This window comes from Nannospalax galili, unplaced genomic scaffold, assembly GCF_000622305.1.
Source record: "Nannospalax galili isolate Female #2095 unplaced genomic scaffold, S.galili_v1.0 scaffold451, whole genome shotgun sequence".
Lineage (NCBI taxonomy): Eukaryota > Metazoa > Chordata > Mammalia > Rodentia > Spalacidae > Nannospalax > Nannospalax galili.
In genome coordinates, this window is record NW_008331662.1 from 2176235 (window position 1) to 2197382 (window position 21148).

At 44.1% G+C, this 21148-nt stretch overlaps 1 protein-coding gene and 1 non-coding gene across 3 annotated transcripts in view; one reads left to right on the forward strand and one right to left on the reverse strand.

Annotated features, from left to right (window-relative positions):
* Positions 1-21148, reverse strand: part of Tgfbr3 (transforming growth factor beta receptor 3) — a 209413-nt gene that overhangs the window by 113621 nt on the left and 74644 nt on the right. For both annotated transcript variants that reach the window (XM_008826826.3, XM_008826825.3), the window contains exon 3: positions 12584-12768. In XM_008826826.3, coding sequence (XP_008825048.1) covers positions 12584-12768 — 185 coding nt within the window. The remainder of the gene's footprint in view (positions 1-12583; positions 12769-21148) is intronic.
* Positions 2378-2482, forward strand: LOC115069219. The gene has a single exon (XR_003848498.1). It is a non-coding gene; the product is annotated as a U6 spliceosomal RNA (small nuclear RNA).

Sequence of the window (21148 nt, forward strand, 5' to 3'; positions counted from 1 at the left end):
GTACAATATTGTATAACTGTATTAATTCAACTGTAAACCTAAAAATTTACAGCCAATTGTGAAAGAGAAGCATCTTAGCTCTGGAAATTTTATTGACTACGTCAATGCTGTTGTAATGAAATGCCTCTTCTAATTGTATGGTTATTAAATGAATAATTTTTAAAAAATCATATCATCTGCAGAACATCACCCACCCATGGATCAGGGACCACTGCAGAAGAGGAGGCAGAAAGATTAAAAAAAAATCTTTTAACCAGAATTAAGAATAAACATATGGGCAAGGCATTCCGCTGCTGTCAGGACTCAGGCTCTGGCCAGTGTCTTTTTTCCCTTCCTTCTCTCTTTTTTAAATAAATAGAGTCTTACGTGGTTGCCCAAGCTAGCTCTAAACTCATCTCCAATCTCATCTTCTAATGCTTTAGGCCCAGTCCAACCCCACTTTTGTTCTAATCCTCTATATCAGGGTTTTGCAAACTCTTCCTACGAAAGGCCAAATAGTAAATATTTAAGGCTTCCAAGGCCACATGGGTCTCTGTCACAGTATTTAACTTTGTCAAAGTAAAAAAGCAGCCAGAGACAATATATAAACAAATGGGTGTGTCCTAATAAAACTTTACAAAAAAAGGCATCAGACTGATGAATGGACACACAAGAGTGGAATGCAAGATTAAAAAGAAATCAAATAACAGATACATGTTAAAAAACATACATGAGTCTCAAGTGTATTATGCTACGTAGAAGCAGCCAATCAGAACAGATCACATATTACATGATTGCATTTACATGAATGTCCAGAACAGGCAAATCTAGAAAGAAAGATCATTGTCTGTCCTGGAAAACACTGAAAATGGGTAAGTGACAAGGTTTCTTGGGGGCGGAGGGTCGTGAAAATGTGGAATTATGATGTTATATTAGTTATTTGCAGCCACAAAATACCTGGCAAAAGCAATTTCAGGAAGGAAGGTTTATTCTGGCTCAGTTTGAGAGTGCAGTCCATGGTGGCAGGAAGGCGTGGTACAGGAGCTGGTGCAGTAAGTCACACTGTGTCCACAGTCAGGAAGTAGAGCAGCGAATGCTTGTGCTCAGCATCCTTTCCCCTTTTCATTCAGTCTCGGACCGCAATCCATGGAAGAGTGCCCATATTTAGGGTGAATCTTCTCAATTAACCTAATCTAGATCATTCCTCTCAAACATGCTCAGAGACTTGTTTCCATGGTGATTCTAGATCCTGTAAAGTTGATAATCAGCATCAACCATTCTAAGTGCTTATTTTATAAATATACTAAAATATATTTTTAAACGAGGGGCTGGAGAGGTGGCTCAGCAGTTAAGAGCCCTGGCTGCTCTTGCAGAAGACCCAAATTCTAATCCCAGCACTCACATGGTGGTTAACAACTGTCTGTGTAACTCCAATTCCAGAGGAGCTGACACTACCTTCTGACCTCCCAGGGCATTGCACCACACAGATGCACTTACATACATGCAGGCATAGCACTCATACACATAAAATAAAAATAAAAATTTTAAATAATAACTAAATTGTATAAATATACAAAAAGCCATTGACTTGAATTTAAACAGGTGAAGTATATATATAAAAATGATAGCTTATAAAAGTTGTTTTAAAAACAACAGGCAGCAGGCAAGGTTTGGTCTGACTGTGACAGTGTGCAGTCGCACATGTACACCGAAGATCTTTCCCCGACATGTGGCTTCTGCTCTTCCTTCTGATATAGAGGCCAGCATCTTCTGCCAGGCAACCTCTGCTTGACATCTAAGTCTATACCTTCCACAAAACCTTTGGGTTCTGAGAATCCTCTCCCCTCTAGCTAGAATGGCTACTCCCTTCATGGGCTTCTAAAAATTTTGTTAATGTCTTAAGTTATATTTGTCATGTTGGATTAACTATTTCTCTTTAATCCCAATATGGGTTCTGAAGGCCCAGAGATGAGAGAACCCAGCATTGTTCGCCTAGCATGCAGTAAGGTCTTAGCAAATAGCTCATGGTCTGTGAACAAAGTAAACAAATGAGTTCTGGGAGTATTATTTATCGAAGATTGGTTTTATGAAGTAGTTCCCAAGCTAGAAGGAAACAATAGAGCCTAAGGCTGATGATGGCAGCCTCAGGAGACCTGTTAGGGAGGCTGCATGGTAAGGGGAGAGGAACAGAGAAATTCAAGGGCAACTGCAGAGGAAATGGTGATAAAACATCGATTGACCAAATACAGGGTTTGAAGAGGTGGGAAAATCCAAAATGACTTAAAAGTCAGGTGCATGGGACCAGGAGGCTAGCCTGAGAAACCAGCCCTGAGGTAAGTACTGACTTAATAATGTCCTTAAATTCCTTTTTAGAGATAATAAAAAAGTTAGCTAGCACGCTCCCTTCAGCAGCACATATACTAAAATTGGAATAATACAGAGAAGATTAGCATGACCCCTGAGCAAGGATGACATGCAAATTCATGAAGCATCCCATATTTTTCTTTAACTGAAAAAAAAAAAAGGTAGCTAGCATTCATGATTTACTGTGTAACAGGCACACATGCCAACCCCAAGTGCACAAAGTATCTCTAACAAGGGCTACTATCACCTCCAACTCACAGGAAGGAAGCTGGGCTTGGAGAATTAAGCAGCTCATCCGGAGCACAGGCTTGGTTAAGCGCAAGAGCTGAACTGACCCCTCCCTCTGCACTATACTAATCACCAGTACTCCATGCCACATCTCAGCAGCCCAGGAATTCGAGGTCGGACATGGTCAGGTACTAGAGAGACCCACTAGGCTTCAGTTGAGAGGCCCTCAGAGTTTCAAGGATCAGAGGTCAGAAGTGCGAACCCAAATCCTAAGATCAGACAGGCCACCTCCAAGACAGCAGACAGGGGACAATAAGGCCAACATCGATGCTTATAGGCCAGAACCCCTCAGAGGTTAAAAAAAAAAAAATCCAAATAGAAAGGGAGCCAGAGAGCCAGGGTAAAGCAGCATCCTGAAACCAAGAGACTGATACCAGAAAAGGGATGCTTAGTGGCCTTGAAGGCAGAAAAGCTGAGGAGAAGAGGTGAAGAATTTAACGTAATGAAGAGAGCTCTTCAGTAGGACCATGATCCCTAGGTGCCAGTCCAGCACCTGACAGTGAGTTGTAACTTTATTCTCTGAAGGTGAGGAGGACGACAGTCACTCAAGGGCCCCTCCCCAGGCCCAGCAGCCCATGAGTTGGTCAAAGAGCATCACAGGGGCTAGAGAGATGGCTCAGCAATTAAGAGCACTGGCTGTTCTTGCAAAGGATCTGGGTTCCGTTCCCAGCACCTACATCACAGCTAACAACCATCTGTAACTCCAGTTCCAGGGGCTCCAACTCTCTCTTTTGGTCTCCATGGGTATTGCACGACATAAGCACATTTACATGGATGCAGGCAAAGCATTCATACACACAAAATTAAATTTTTTTTTTTTTAAAGAGCATCATCTCCGACACCCAGCAGTAAGTTCAGGGAAACAGAAATCGGGCAACAGGGAGGGAAGGAGGGTGCCAAGATCTTGACTCAGTCAGGCATTCAGAATGGAAGGGAAAAGAAAAACAAGACAGCGCCCAGAGGCAATCAAGAGGGCCAAGTTCATTTACATACGGCCTCTTCAGGGTGAGGGAATAAAAGGAAAATAATTAAATGTGTCTAATTTATACAGAAATATTTCAAAAACATGGTCAGGGAAAGGATGGAAGGTTATATAATACTGCTGAGGAATTTGAGTCTTCAAATAAAAAATATTAGTAGTAAATTTCCTTTTATTCTCAAGCAAAATGTCAAGAGTGCTGATAAGCTGATTAACTAGGTAGTCTGCGCACACCCTGGGCATCTGCCCAATCGGCATAGCTGAGGCTCAGACTGGTAGATCTGCTCCTTACCGTCTATGGTTTTCTTTTAAATACTCTAAAAAATCGTAAAAGGGGAAGAAAAATCACGTTTTCAAGTGTGAAGGGCACTCTTGTAAAAACATTTTCTAATAAGACTTTAGGAAATTTAAAAAGTCAAGGGCAGTTATTATAACAACAGCCTGGGTCAGGGCTGTAACCCTAACCGCCAAGAAGATAAAACACCATGTTGGTTGGGAAATACTGTTGCTAGACAAACTTAGAAGGGGGTCAAGGGCAGTCCCTTCTCCACCCTGAGAAGACAGAGTTTTTTCCAATCTGCCAACTTCCAAGCAACACAGAACATAAACCCCACATTACTTCATACTAACATAGCAGAATCCAACCAGGCTTAATCCCTTGGTGGGGCAGGAGGCCGAGCTCTGCTAGGGCGCAATTGTACACCATGTAGAGAGTCCTGCGGTAAAAGATAGAGTTTAAGCAATGTAAGCAGCCAGAGTCCTGATGGGAATGCTGTGACTCCTCAGCTTACTTTGTGTCCTGGTGTGTTTGCTAAGCCTGGCGTTTACTAGTACCTCTGATTTCTGCATTCAGAATTCCCAGATGGTTCTGGAGAGGCCTTATTTGAGAGTGAGCTATAGTTTCAGATTACACATCTTGCCCCAACATGTTAGAAATCACCCTTGAACAGTGTGGCCAGTTCCAACTCTGGTTGCACAGATCTTGGTTACGACATCCCCACCTTGCTGTCCCCATCCTGCTCCTCTACCCAGGCCTGGACTGGCATCTTCACACTGCCCAGCAGGCACCATCATTCAAACCGCACTCATCATTGAAACTTCAAGTAAAGGGATGACACTTCTTAAATGATATAAATCTGCTTTTCATTTAGGTTCTCTGATCCCATGTGTCAGATTCAGTTCCCATTGAAGGTAATGAGGTAATACTCAGCAATACTCAAATGACCGGGAAAAGGAGAGTGAAGAGTAAGGGGGTTATGGGGGAGGAGATCCTGGGGAGAGTTAACAGATGTGTTGTAGGTACATGATGAAATGACCAGTCCAGAAATAATCTTACCACACTGGGATGGCTTCCAGAAAAAATCTTTTAGCAAACAGCAGGCAGTGCTTATATATTGAAGATTCTGTTAGGAAACTGAATTTCAGGACTGACAAGATGGCTCAGTGGGTAAAGACACTTGTGGCCAAAACTGATGATCTGAGTCAGAACCCCAGGACCCACATGGTAGAAGGAGAGCATCAACTCCAGCAAGTTGTCCACTGACCTCCACATGCTCGCCCCCTACCCCCCCACATAATAAATAAACTAATTAATTACTTTTAAAAGTGAATCTGAGACTGTAGTTCATTGAACTGGAGCATGCATAGCATTTAGGAGGCCCTGGCTTAAATCCCCAGCACTGGGAAGGAAAGAAGGGAGTAACAGAGGGACGGAGGGACGGAGGGACGGAAGGACAGAGGGACGGAGGGAGGAAGGGAAAGATAGTTTCATCAGTACACAGTGTCTGCACATGAGTTTACTCTGACACTCACTTAGTGTAGACTACATATATCACAAATATAAATAATACTGAGTTGTTTTCTTTCTGTATATACACAGCACTAACATTGAGAAGACATTCACAGTAACAGCAGAGAAAAAATTCCCCCCATACAGAAGGAACTAGCTAGTTTGTTGGTGTTCCTTTGATGTTTCCACTCTCATAGATGTGTTTTCCAAATAGCCAGCCTTGGAATGTTTAATCAGTTCTCTTGAGATGCATCTAAGCAAGATATATATCTCTTCTTCCCCCTCCCACATACTGCTGTATCTGTCTTTTGATAGGTAAGTGGGGGGGGGGTGTTCATATGTTAATATAGAGGAAACAGAAGGAAAGATTAGATATAGACAGGTAGATAAGAAGTAGAGGGAGAGAGATTTAGGCAGGCAGGTGGGTAGGTAGAGGTATCTAAATCACTGAATTCCTCAAAGGAAAAAGACATTAGCTCAGATGGTGGACTCTTCACATCGACTCTATTTCATGTCACTGTAAACAGGGAGAGTCTCTTAATCTGCAGGCTCTCTTAACACAGATAAAGCAGGTATAGTTACAAAAGTGCCAACTTGTAAGTAGTGGGTAGCAAATGGCTTTTACAAACATCACAGAAAGCTTCTGGGGTGGTTAACTGAAAACAGACAAAAGCCCCCTCATCAGGGGTGCTTAGTGTGTGATTTACAGCCACCTAGAGCCCAGCAATGGCTCCTGAGTTTAGCCCTGTGTTTTATAATTGCTGCCATTTGCTATGATAATCTGAACCACAAAAAGAAGAGACACAACCACACGGGAACCAACCTTAACACTGTCCTAAAACAACAAAGGAATTAAAATAATAATAACCCAACAACTTAAAGCTACTATGGCAAGCCTATACATAACAGAGACCGCTGCTTCAGCTAACTGATGGAGCCCACTGGGCCTGGATAGCAGGATTCCAGGGTAGCCTTGAATAAAGTAAGAATTACATGTAGGAGAGGCCAACTCAGTTGGGAAGACTGGAGCTCTGCCATTCACCCTCTGCTTGTATAACCTCCCCAAGCCCAGATGTCCCCTTCACTAAAACAGTGACAACCAAGTCTCCCTGTCAGGCTGCTGTAAGCTATCTGAGCTTCTATGAGTGCCTAGCAAGGGGGTGGCCCACTGCAGGCACCAAGGCTGCTGTTACTACATCTGGGGATAAGGGAGCTGTTAAAAGGCCAGCAGGTCAGCATTTCGGACATGATTCCCCCCACCCCCTCTCCCAAACGTCCCTCCCTCCAGCTAAAAGAAACAGGAAAGGGTCAAGTTTATGTTATCCTCACAGAAGGTGAAATACAGTGAAAGCGATTCGAAGCCACACGTGTGATTAACCACACACCCCATTTAGTGCCAAGAAGCTCAGAGCCAAATTTCAAACTCAATCATAGCAACCACACGAACCCACACAGCCAACAAACCGCACTCTTCTGTTCTCTGCGGTTCTCATTTTGCACTCCTGCTTATACTGTGGGCATGTCTATGGTTGGAAGCCCATCCCAGATCCTCTGTTGGAATGACACAGAGAAGCAAACATATCACTTTATGAGGGGCCATGGGCTCTCTGATGGGTACAGTTATTAAACATAGTCCCTTTTTCCCACATCAGTGAAGCCTCCTGATCCTCACTCCAGCCCTCCAGCCCTACTATTGGCATATCTAGTAACGGTCTCTCCTTCAGAGGCTGAGGTGGAGCTCAGTTGGTAGAGTGCTTGCCTAGCATACCTGAAACCCTGGGTTCAAATCCTAGCATCACATACTCAAAATGTGGTGGTGTATACTTCAAGAGGTGAAGCACTCAAGAGATGGAGGCAGGAAGATCAGAAGTTCAACACCCCCCCCGACACACACACACACACACACACACACACACACACATATCACAAAAGAAAAAGGAAAGAAAAAACAATGACAGAACAAATGTACATGTCCAGGACTTCTGTGCACATGTGGAATGACTAGCGAGGCTCACCCTCACTGCTTTTCCTAATAGCAAGCAATGAGGTAAGTCAGAAAGAGAAAAGACACACACCACCGCGTAGAACAGTCACCAAGGGGGAAGGAAACAAAACTGCTGCCATCCCAGTGGCTGCAATAAAGAAGCTGGGGGTGCGGCTGGGAGTCAGCAGACCCTTGGGCACCAACTCCCAGGTTAACAGAGGGAAGGGTGTGTGTTACTCCAGTCAAAGGGAGCAGCTAATGAAGAGGAGGTGATGACAGCAACACTGGGCCAGCAAGGTGGCTCGTTAGTAAAAGCACTTGACAGCATGAGTTTGAGCCCAGGAACCAATGTAAAGGTGGAGGGAGAGAAGCGACTCCACAAAGTTGGCCTACACACACACACACACACACACACACACACACACACGAATAATAAAATTTTAAAAATTAAAGAAAACTGGTAACAGTCAATAAACAAATAGCTAAATAAGAGAAAAATCTATCTATCTCTGGGTTGTTCGCCCTCCTCTGTACCCAGAGGTCTTGTCCAGTTTCCTGCTCACTTTCAAGCCTGTTATTTCAGAAGCCTGTGATTACAAATGAGAGGTATGGTCCTAAATGAGAGGCTGCCCCGGGAGAAGCCAGCAGACCCGATGGGAGCAGAGCCCTGGGGCAAGGCTTCCTGACAGGCTGCAGCATGCACGGTTCTGCAACAAATCCTCTCTGTAAGCAGATCCAACTGTTCATTCAACTTACACAGAACTCTTTTCCAAATCTTGTCAGCCTACTACGGTCACCACTTCTAGGCGAACACTGTGTCACCAACTCCACTGAGGAAAATAAGAAAGCCAGCTTCAGTTGAAGCACCTGAGAGGTAGGAGCTTGCGAGACGTTAGAGACGGGATGGTTTATCAGACACCTGGTGTTGACCCTGCACCCCTAACACACACCAAGGGCAAACAGGTTGATTTCATGATTCCTTCATATTCAAGGTTGACATTGTGGAAAAAATGAGTGTAGACCAGGCATGGTCAGACGAGGCTTGAAGCAGTGTGGTAATTCTTTGGCTAATTTGTAAGCAAAGATATGTATTTTTTCATTTTGAAAAATATTTGCCTTCAGTATTTGGTAGAGAGTTTACAAAGGCTGTCTCTGGCCTGCCTACAAATATGCCCTAAACAGATCATATTCTATCCGATGGCAAATCTACAAAGACCAGGTTACCCATTGAGGATAACAAAACCAGTTGAGTTTAGGTTGAAAGAGGAAGCAATTTTGGTATTAAAAAAAAAAAAAAGCAGAGGGCAGGAACAAGGCCAAAGTTGACTTTATGAGCTAATTAAAATATTGGCAGGTCAAAGGATTTTATAAAAAATTATTGGAATACAATTCACATAGCATCAAATTCACCCATTTGAAAAAAAATTTTTTTTGGTCTTTTTGAGACAGGGTCTCCCTGTAGCCCCAGCTGTCCTGGAACTCCCTATGTAGACCAGGCTGGCCTTGAACTCATGGAGATCCACCTGCCTCTGCCTCCCAAGTGCTGGGATTAAAGGCGTGCACCACCACGCCTGGCTTCACCCATTTAAATTTTAATTCAGAGGCTGGAGAGACAGCTCAGCAGTTAAGAACACTGGTTGTTCTTGCAGAAGACCTGGGTTTGAATCTTAGCACCCACATGGCAGCTAAAAATGGTCCATAACTCCAGTTCCAGGGGATCCAACAACCTCTTCTGACCTCCGTAGGCACTGCACGACACGGGTGCACTTACCTACGTGCAGGCAATACACGCACACACATAAAATAAAAATAAATAAATTTTAATTCAACAATTTTTAGTACAGTTGCAGGACTGTTTGACCATCACCACAATTTAATTTTAGGATGTTTTTATCTCCCACCCCTAAAGCCCGGCTCCACTACTAGTCAGCCCCATTTCCGTCTTCCCCTGTTTAGTCCTAAACGCTCTAACTTTCTCTCTTTCTATATTTGTGTATTCTGACACTCGGTTTAAATGTGTTTATATAACATGTGGTTGTGTCTCTTTCTCCTGTCATTTAGCATACAATCTTAGTTTCATACACGTTCCAGCATAGGTCAGAACTCTATTCCTTTTTATTGTTAAATAACTTCCAATGTATGGATATACTACATTTGACTTATCCATTCATCAGATGATGACTGTCTTAGTCATTTTCTATTGCTATGATAAAGACACTGACCAAAACCCACTTGGGGAGGAAAGGGTTTACTTTAGCTTACATAGCTCCTGGGTCACAGTTCATCATTGAGGGAAGTCAGGGCAAAAACTCACAGCAGGAATCTGGAGACAGGAGCTAAAGCCAGACCATGGAGGAAGACTGTTTACTGGCATGCTCATGGCCCATGCCCAGGCTGCTTTTTTATACAACACAAGCCCACCAGCTCAGTGGTGGCACTGCTCACAGTGGGCTAGGCCCTCCCACATCACTCAACAATCAAGAAAGTGTCCCACAGACATGGCCACAGGCCAATCCAATCGAGGAAATTCCTCCACTGAGGCTCCCTCTACCCAGGTCTGTTAAGTTGACAACTAAAGGTATCCAGCATAATGATATTCAAGGTATTTCTAAGTTTTGAGTATTCTGAATAACACTGGCAACTTTTCGTGGGAATCTATATTGTCATTTCTGTTGTGTAGCTGCCTGAGTGAAATTGTTAACTCATGGGACCCAAGTGATTTTTCTTTTTCTTTGCTTTTTTCCCCAGCCTGGAACTCACTATGTAGAACAGGTTGGCCTCAGTCTCACAAAGATCTGCCTGCCTCTGCCTCTGCCTCCCGAGTGCTGGGACTAAAGGCGTGTGCCACCATGCCTGGCCCCTAAGTGATTTCTCAAAACTGTGAGCACAATTACAAGAAGGTATCTCCAGTACACACGAAGAAGAGGGGCATTTGCCACGTCTCTACTCCCATCTTTCCACCCATCAACAAACTCTTTCATTCTTCATCGTCTGATGTCATCCTCAATATGCCCTCTGTATATGCAAAAGACTTCAAGGTCTGCTACAGGAAAGCACCTCAGAGACTGATGGAGTTTCCAAAGATGTGTCCTAACCATGCGTTCAAACAGATTGAACTACAGCCATCAGATTTGTAAAGGTCTGCAAAGAAAGCAACAATGTAATTTCCCTCAGTTGTCTAGCAACAAAAATATCTTTAAATCGCTGGCACCAGGGCACCCATACACACACTATACAAATACTGAAGAACGCTGCTGAGGTTTTGAGATCAGTCTGAGACTTCCCTGCATAAGCCAGCTGTCTTGTCACTGAACGCCAGGTCCCTCAATGGCAACTAATTTTATGCATCCCCTGAACTGCCATGTTCTGGAATACATTTCCATTTTGGTATAACACAGTAGATGAAAATGTGGGAGAGTTCTGAGCCTCTCCTTGAAGTGTTTTTCTTTTGCTGTGGTAGTCTGGTAGACTCTATTTTCAGAGTCCATAGCAGTACCGCACAATTTAACACTAAGAATGTTTGGCTGTTGATGCTTCTGTAACAGCTCGGACTTTCTTTTTCCTTCTCAGTCCCTCTGAGAGAAGCCTATATAAAATGAGTAATTACTGCTGAGGAATTGCTGCAGTCAGCAATGCCTCCTAGGAGCTCTATTTCCTCCTCTCCTCCTTTCCCTCCCACCACAAACTCTCCCACGTAAGTTGAGAATTAAAGACACATCACTGGGATAAAGAAATCTGACCTAAAATAAGTGTTGCGGCAACAATGGTGAGCCAGCAAGAGGATTAACAATCATTTCCAATGGAGCTGAAAGGTTAGATGATCTGACTTTGAAATGAGCCAACTCTGCACACTTCCATCAGACTAAGTCAGTTTTTTGCTTTTCCTTCTAGAGGCTCTGGGCCTCCCCTTATCCCTATGTGCCCCAAAAGCACATAAGCAAGCAACTGTGGAAATTTACTAAAAGCTGCAAGATGAATACCATTTTGTAATAATTTTCTTTTTTTTAAAAAAAAGTTGATTTATTATTTTTATTTTATGTGTATGAGTGAATTACCTGCATGTATGTAAGTGCAACCGTGTAATGCAATGCCCAAGGAGGCCAGAAGAAGGCATAAGATCCCCTAGAACTAGCATTACAGATGGTTGTTAGCCACCATGTGGGTGCTGGGAACTGAACCAGGGTCTTTTGCAAGAGCTGTCAGTGCTCTTAACTGCTGAATCATTTCTCCAGTCCATAATAGTTTTCTTAAACTTCACCTTGATTAGGAGTTACTGTGATTTCTTTTTCCCTAGAGAGGTAATCCCTGAGTACTAACATCTCTAACACATAAACTTGAAAAATCAAAGCAATACAAAAAAATAAAAAGAATGACAACTGTGTGTTATTTTGTGGGAAGATCTATCCTCTTAAAAAAGCAAGGTGATCATTTGCCCATGATCTAGGGTACTGCTGAATCACAGAAAGAAGAGGCCATCACCTCTGATGTCCTTGCACTGTTTCTGTACCTGTAAAGAGAGTGTGATGAAAGGACCCAGGGACCAGATCATGTGTGCTTCCAACAGTGCTGAGCCCTGAGTAGCCATGAGCTTGGTTCACTATTTTTACCATCACCACCAAGACCACCGCCATCTTAGAGACGCTACCTCTGCAACAATAATGAACTACCCTCAGGGTCTTTCATGGGAGTGCAAAGGACCGCCCCCTTTGCTCTGAAGTTTCCCCTGGCTCATCCTTCAAGAGAAATAAAGGTTAAGATGAAGCAAGGTAAGAAGACAGAAGCATCTGGGCCAAGATGAGAAGACTAAAATTTAAAGTTATAGAAAAATGAGGCTGAGATGGCTCAGCAGATGGATGTGCCTTGATGCACAAGCCCAATGACCTGAGTTCAAGTCCCAGACCCAAAGACGGAAGGAGAGAACTGACTCTGGAAAGCTGTCCTGACCCCTACACACACACACACGCACACACACACACACACAATATATATATATATATATATATAAAATAAAGTTACAGAAAAATGGCAGCTCACAATTATTTTCAGAAGGTGAAATTCTTTCTGACCAGGAAAGGGGGAAAAGCCAAGGAATCTTTAGAGAAAGAATTCTAAAGTGACCCAGGTCAGAGAGCAACTGTTGTTCTAAGCCTTGCTCTCCCTGTGCTCATGGGCATGGGCAGAAGGTAACACATATACCTACCTCTCTCTGTGGTTGGCCTGGCCCCTGGTCTGCAGCACGGAGGTTTAGGACATGAACTTCCTGTGGCAGCCCGGTCGTGCCTCTGCTGGCACAGCCCGACAGGACGGTGAAGCTCTCCATCAAGGCCTGGACAGGGTGAGAGGCATTGATAGGTGACAGTTCACACTGGGCCCTGGGCTCCAGACCTGTCAACAAAATCACAGATATAAGCCGCTAAGTGAGAGTGGATGATTGAGTCACTACCAACCCATCTGAGGAACCTTTACAAGTAAGTTGCTTCCAGAACTCAATGATTGAAAAGCTTCCCTAATCATCTAAAATTCCAGTCTCTTTCTTGTATTTCTTTTGCATAATTTTGGTGTATGCTTGATTTTTAAATTATCTTTAGGTTTACAAGTCATCATGTATCTCTTCAGATGGAGGACACCTTCCATTTAACATTAGTGTTCTTTCTTCTCTTGGAGGAAAATCTAATGTAAATAAAAAAGTGTTTAAAGTCCAAATAGTATGGGGCTAGAGAGATGGCTCAGCAGTTAAGAACACTGGCTGCTCTTGGAAATGATCTGGGTTTGATTAGCTGCCACACGGCAGCTAACAACTATACATAACTCCAGTTCCACAGGATCCAACACCCTTTTCTGGCCTCCACAGGCATTGCATGGCACTTACATACATGCAGGCAAAACACTCATACACATAAAATAAATTTATTTAAAGTCTAAATGATTCCCTTTATAAATAATATTAAATATCTAAAATTATATACATTCCACCAAAATTGTATATCTTTTGGAGCTTTCCTTTATTAGGAAAGATAAAATAAACCTAAGAACTATACAAAGCAATGTAGTAAGAAGAGGAAATCAGGGCCAGACCTGCACAAGAAAGTTTGGGATAGAGGTCAGGAAAATCTTCCCCCAAAATACAGAAAGTAAGCAGACCTCCAAATAGGAAAAATAGAGCTGTGGCCATGCTTGGCTCCTGTTTCCTCATGTCCTCTTCCTCTAACTGACCAAGCTTTAGAGTCTAAACCCATCCATTCCTCTCCACCTCTATTTCCTTACTACCTTCAAACAATTATGAAAGTCCTAGGCCTAAGCTCTGTAAGCCATCTTCCATACAAAGGAGGTTCTGCTAACCTAAGGGAGTTCAACTCTACTGTTTTTCTGAATGTAAATGCCATCTCCTCCTATCGGCAACACCAGCTTGCTTAAAGATGTCCAAATGCATTTGAAGGTTCTCAACTCCATGCCTTTATTCAGGCTTGTCTCGTTGCCCAAACTCCTCCTCCACTCTAACCCCACCCCTACAGTAAATGCCCCAAGATGATGGAGGTGCTCCTCTGTCCCCCACCTCTCCATCTCCCCATAATTTCTCTGCCTATGTCCCCAGCTCCAATTACCCCAGTAACCACAGATGTATACATCTGTCACTGCCAGTCAAATGTGACCTATCCCATAGGATTACGCATCTTTGCGTCCTTAAGACTCCAATCCCACATTACACATCTTTGGTCCTTAAGACTCCACTATGGTACCTGGCATATAGCTGGTGTTCAAAAATGTCTTTGAAATGAATAACTAAATCATAGAATTTGATATATATTTGTCAGTGAGCAGGGCACTGTTCTAAGGACCAGTGTTGGCTACAAGGAGCTAACATTGAGAAACAGGTTGCTGCCATGATGTAAGCTACAATTCTACTACTTTTCAGCCTCATGCCATATTAGCTAGATTGATAAACAGATATTCAGAAGAACAGACTGAGATACTAAGGGAGTCCAGAAACTGTTATCCCAAAATATGGTACTTTGGTATGTTAGTGGTTTTAAACAAAAGGAATTCGAGTATCTTCTTTGTTTAAAGTCTGGACTCCCAAAGGAGAAAAAGAAAATGCCTCTGGTACCCTCCCAGAATTTTCATTAACTAAACTCACACAGCAGGCCAAGAGAGGTCTGTCAACACACCTGGACACTTTCCTCACACCCCACTGTCTTCTGTTAGTTCAGTTCCATATTCCAGGAGAATCATTTACAAACTACTCTCTGTCCTGCATGCCTGTCCCTTGCCAGTACATGTTCTCCAAGCCCACTGGGTTCTCCTGAAATCATTTTCAAGAGCATAAATTGCCTGCATTCCCCATTTCCCCCTAAAGAAATGGAGTGTAGATGCTTCTAGTGGTTTTGAAACTAGTGGTTAATCACACTCTCATGAGTTGTCCTCTTTCACAATAAATTTCTATTCGTTTTCTTCTATTTGATCTGTCTTTGTTGGCATATGTGAATGAACCTTCAGAAGGCAGAGGAAGGTCCCCACAACACTTCATCTTCACACATCACCATGAGCTTGCTGCACTGGCCCCATTTGGTAGCTAAAGATCCTGAGGTTTGAACACACAGCATCACTGAGCCACTGTCTTTCCAAATGGAACCCAGATAAAAGCCCTGGATGCAGTCCAGTGAGTTCCCTCTGGCTTCTAAGGAAGAGTGTTCTCTAGAACTGCAGCCTCAATTGAAAATGTCATTGTAGTTCTGACCCAGCCACTCCTGTACCCCAACGCTATGTCATAAACAGATACCATGCCAAGTCTATTTCAGAACTCAGAGAAATTATCTAGGTTGATAACAGCAATGTGGTCTGAAATGAAGTATGTGCCTTTCAAATAATCACCGTCACTCTCTACTGCTGGACTGTGCCCAGCTGCTTTCTGAGAAGGCAGGAGGTGGTGAAGGAAGAGGCTGTGGTAGCCACAGCAGGAGGTGGATTTCTGGGTAGACCTTGGAGTCTCAGGGAAAGTCTGCTCCTATTCAATTCTGGGGATACACATGGTGCTGGAAAACCCTCTGAGTCGGTGTCAGAGTCTCCTGCCATGAATTTACAATTATTCCAAATTAAGCACCAATGAAGTACTTTTCAAGTTCCGATTTTCATTGTTTTCATGCTCTTCTGTTATTTGACCCAAAGTACAACTGACAAGAGGCCTGCTATCTGCTTAGCTTTCCACCTCTCTACATCCTCCTTACCCCCTCAAGGTCTTTTGCACAGGAGCAAAGACTCAATGGGACCAAATTAGATGACAAGGTCTCACCCAGAGAGGGTGGGTAACAGAGCAAGAAGTTGCCAGCGCCAAGAGCAGACACTCTGGCTCACAGTCTATGGTCTCTGTCCTGATGCAGGCCAGGAAGGCTACCTCTCTTTCCTGGGCTATAGCTTCTGTCCAAGGTCAAAGAGAACAATGCACACAGTATACTAGCTGTGCTGGTTAGTTTTTGTCGGCTTGACACAAACCAGAGACACCTGGGAGGAGGGAACCTCTGTTGCGGAATTTCCTCCATCTGACTGGCCTATGGGTGTCTGTGGGGCATTTTCTTGACTGATAATTGAGGTATGAGGGCAAAGCTCACTGTGGGCAGTATCATCCGTGGGTAGGTGGGCCAGGCTGTATAAGAAAAATAGCTCAGCAAGTCAGTAGGCAGCATTCCTCCATGGTTTCTGCTTCAGTTCCTGCCTCCAGGTCCCTGCCTTGAGCTCCTGCCCTGACTTCCCTAAGTGATGAACTGTGACCTGGGACTTCTCAGAGAAAATAAAACATTTCCTCCCCAAGTTGCTTTTCATCAGTGTTTTATCACTGCAATAGAAAATAAACTAGAACACTGATCACATGGTGAGACACCTAAGGTTCCACCGAGGGCTATGTTTACATACGTTTGCTGTTGTGTTTGGGGATCGTCAAAGACCTGGATGCTGAAGACTTGGTTGCTTGTCTGTGCTGCTATTGAGAGGTGATGAATTTTTAGGAGATGGAACACAGTATGATTCGGAAGTTAGGTCACTGGGGGCATGCCCTTGAAGGGGATAATGGAGCTCCAACCCCTTCCTCCTCCTCTCTTTCTACCTCCAGGGCCACCCTCACGAGGTGAGCAGTGTCCTCTGCCACATGTCCCTGATATGACACAGCTATGACACTGTGTCCACACAGATCCAAAATGACAAGGCCAATCAAGCATGGGCTAAAAGCTCTGAAACTATGAGTCAAAAATAAACCTTTCTTCCTCTTCTTTACCTCAAGTATTTTGCTGCAGCAAAGAAAGCTGACTAACATAGTATAGAGTGCTCCTGATGGCCTAACATGCTGGAGTTTTTGTGGGCGCGTCTTGAAATTTTTTTCTCTGAGTTTGAAAATGGAAAAAAAAGAAAAAAAGAAAAAAAAAAACACTGTATGTGACTGTATGTGTGTGTGTGCATGTGTTTGCGTGCATGCGCGTGCACACACATCAGAAATTAGCTACCACCACCACCACCACCAAGAGTATATTAGAAAGCTGGAGAAATGGCTTGGTTGGTAAAGTGCCTGCCCTACAAACATGAGGACCTGAATCTGGGTCCCCAACACTCACTTAAAAGCCAAGCATGGTGGCAAGTAATCCTACCTCTGGGGAAGACACAGACAGGCAGATCTCTAGAGCTCACTGGCCAACCAGTCTAGCCAATCAGTGAACTCTAGGTTCGGTGTGAGACCCTACCTCAAAAAATAAGATGTTGAACAATACAAGAAGACACTGAACATCACCCTTTGGCCTCCACATGCACATACACATCCATTCACATGCATAAACACATGTACCACACACACACACACACACACATATACAAATAAATGAATTAATTTTTAAAGATGTATAGAAGAAATGGTATCTTCAACAGTTCACATACAGTGTCAGACTGACTCTTATACAATGAAGAAATCCTTCCCATTTATCTAGTCCCTACTGTTTTGGGCATTGCAGATGCTATGCACGATAAAGAAGTGTATTATCCGCATCTTAAAGCAAAGGAAGATACTCGCTCAATGACCTTATGTGACTGCTCCAGGGCCATCTGGGGCCTCAGACTAGGCCCTGCCTCTGGGCCCTCTCACTTAGCAGACAGTATTCTGAAGACCAAGGTTGAACCCTACTCTGCCCACACATTTTATGAGAATAAAAAAAAAAACCATAACACAGATGTAGGAGTAAGTTTCCTGGAGGCTTGTTACTTTCTCTGAAATGCATCCAAAAAAGAAGATGGATTGATGGCTAAATACATATCTGATAAAGTGACTATTGCAAAACGTTCATTGTGGAATCTGGATGCTCACCATACAATGGTTTCAACATCTTTGTATGTTGAAATGTTTCATTTTTTAAGAATGTTGCGGAGGGTGCTTATAAAAAAAAATATAAGGCCAGAAATGCCTCCAGAAACCACAGCTTTGGGATAAGAAAGCAAAAGTACATATCCTCTGACCCAGTGACTTCCTTCCTGGAGTTCATCGTAAAGAAATAGCTGGGTAAGTGTTCAGAGTACAGAGCGTACCAGCAGTGAAAACCAAACCTGAGAGAGGAGAGGATGTAAAAATAAAGCTTTTCAAAGCCATAAATGATGCTGTACTTCCTAAAGACTTTCTGAACTCTCACTGCTCTCCAGGTGAAACCCCAAACCACTCCAGGACCTCCAAGGTGCTTCAAATCTGGCCTGGTCGCCTGGCTTCCTCCCCCATCACTTGCTCACTGTGTTTTAGCTTAGGCACAGGCCTGTTAGTTGTTTCCCCAAATCAACTATTCTCCTTTCTCAAACTGTTATCCAAAATGAAGGCTGCGAAATAAAGGCTGCATGCCCTGGACCCACTTGCAGCTGGACATGACCACGTGACCAAGTTCTGGCTAAGATATAATCAACAGCCACCTGTACAACTTCCCCCAGGAAGCTTCCTTAGGAAGGGAAGGAGATGTGACCTCTGTCTTTTCCTCCTTCCTATGGACTGGAACATAGATGTGACATAGTGTTAGAGCCATTTGGAGCCTTAGCATCAATATGCTAAGGTGAAGCAAGGCCATAAGCTGCCTCAGTAGCTGATGTACACGGAGTAGATCAGTTCCAGATTGCTGCTTTTTTATTACATTAATTGATTGACTGATTGAGTCTCTCTGTGTGTGTACACATGCGCATGCTTGTCACAATGCTTGTGCGGAGGTCAGAGTAAAACTTGAGAGTCAGTTCCTTCCATCCACCACATAGGTCCCAGGGATGGAACTCAAGTCATCAAGGTCAGCAGCAGGCACCTGCAGTGACTGAGCTATTGTGCTGGCCCAACCGCAGCTTCCTTGTTTTGTTGTCATTTGTTTGGTTGGTTTTTCTTTTCTTGTGACACGGTCTCATTCTGTATCCTAGGCTGGCCTAGAAACCACTATGTAGCCCAGACTGACCTCAAACTTGTAGGATGCTCTCACCTCAGCTTCCCACATACTGGGATTTTAAGTGAGCCACACCTGGCTAGACTGCTTCTTCATACATTAAATGCATAAACTTTTATTTAAGCCAAATCTGGCACTTGCAGCTTAATCTACCCTAACTAATATAATTGCCTTCTTGTACTTCATCCTCCCAGAAACCTCCACAGTCAGCTTCCTCAGTGAAAACTTCCTACCAGACCCTTCCCCTGCCTTGGTTCACTGTTCAGCCCTCCTAAGAAGCCTCCCTGGCAGCCGACATGTGGCTCATCTGGCCTCTCCCACACTCACAGACTCTCCGTTCCTCTCCATAGCACATCATGTGAATGGTTTCATGTGCACAGTCGCCTGTGAAATTACTTGCTCAATGGCTACAAGCTCTCAAAGACTACTAACTCCAGAAGGACTGAACCTGACTGTTGTTGGATGCCATACCCCACAACCCAGGGCCAGTGCTATTGAGGAAAGGGGAAGGAAGCATGAGGTGATCCAGGCTGAATGAACTTCCTGTAGGACATGGTCCATCCTAGGGTTCTGTGGTACACTCTTTACCAAAGAGTCAAAGCTTCACTCTTACATCAAAGTAGAAAAATTAATCATGAGATGAAGGGGAAGGGGATGGTTTGGGTTGCTAAGACTCAAGTCCCACCTGGGGTTTCCTCGCTCTCAACTGCTACAGCAGACAGGAAACACAAACATCTTTCATCCTCTCTTCCTGAAGAGACCATCTGTTCCTTCCCAGTGGGCCCTCAACCTTGTCCTACAGCCTCGTCTCGGGCCCAGAACTCCCTGTCCCTTACCCACCTCAGCCTGCCTATGAGAACTTACTCTGTGCTCACCATCATGGTGGCTCCCCTTCCATCTGCTAGGCATAGCTCCATCTGGAAAGAGTGTGGCCTACCCATGGGCTCCACCGCATGTGCCTGAGGGGACACAGCGACTCTGTTCTTGGCTGACCACCCTGACCAAGAGCAGCACCTCTAGCCACAGGGGCTGAGGAAGCAGGAAAGCAGGCTCTGAAGCCCTGTCTGACCCAGGTCACTCTGCGATGTACCATGAGCTGTGGAGCCTCTGATACGGGCCATACCACCAACCTCCACAAGATAGTTTTTCCTGTGACCACAGCCGGAAACCCATAGGTCTCCTCTTCCCTGTGCAATCTTGTTCTTGCAGTCCAGAGACCAACGAAAAACATACTCTGGTGAGCAGTAAAAGCTGCTTCACCTCTGTGAGGAGCAACCTGGACAGTGACACCAGGAAAAAGCACGCTGCTGCTCTCAGTGGCCATAAACACATGCACTGTTTCAAAAACAATAAAATAAAACAGAAAAGGGCTGGGGATGTAGCTCTGTTGGTCGAATGCTGGCCTAGTATGCACAAAACCCCGGGCCTGAGCCTCCACACTGCATAAACACAGTATGGTGGCACATGCCTGTAATCCCAGCACAGGGAAATGGAGGCAGGAGGATTAGAAGTTCAACATCACCTGGCTAACATAATAGCAACTTCCAGACCAGCCTGGCCTGCATAACAAGACTCAGCCTCAAGCACTCTATAGTTAAAAGTCATGTTACAGGGACTGGAGAGATGGCTCAGTGGCTAAAAGCACTAGTTGCTCTTACAGAGGGCCCAGGTTTGGTTCCCAGCACCCACATGGCAGCTAACAACTGTCCATAACTTCAGTTCCAAGGGATTCACTGCCCCTTCTTCAGGCATCCACAGGCACTGCTGGCACATGGTGCACTTACACATATGCAGCCAAAACATTCATAGACATAAAAAATAACGTTTTTTAAAACTCATGCTCCATATGAAGCCTCACAAGAACTTTTTGCAATGGGTAGAATAAATCTTATTCATTCTACTATAAGTAAACTGTTGCACAGCACTGAGTTCATGGTGGTAATGCACACAGTGATCCTCCTCAGGGGCCAGTCCCCACTTATGCCTCTCCAACTGGACATTTCTGTTGGTTCTGCCATTTACTACATGCTCTACCAAGATCTTTTAGGGGTCATTCTCCCTCCATAATCTAAATTGTCCATGATCTCAAAGTATGAGCTGAGTTGACCCTGGCTCCTTGGGAAATCCAGCCTCCTCAAACATCATTGGACAATATGTCATATTTGAACAGTCTCTTCCCTCCTGACCAGAGGTTGGCTTTATTCTTCCTGTTTTCATGCATCATCCTTGCCATAGGATAGACACATAGCCCACACCAGAGTCACACTGACAAAGCCATCACCAAACCAGCCTCTTCACAGAGCAAGGTCCTCACCCTGAGGGTTACTCAACAG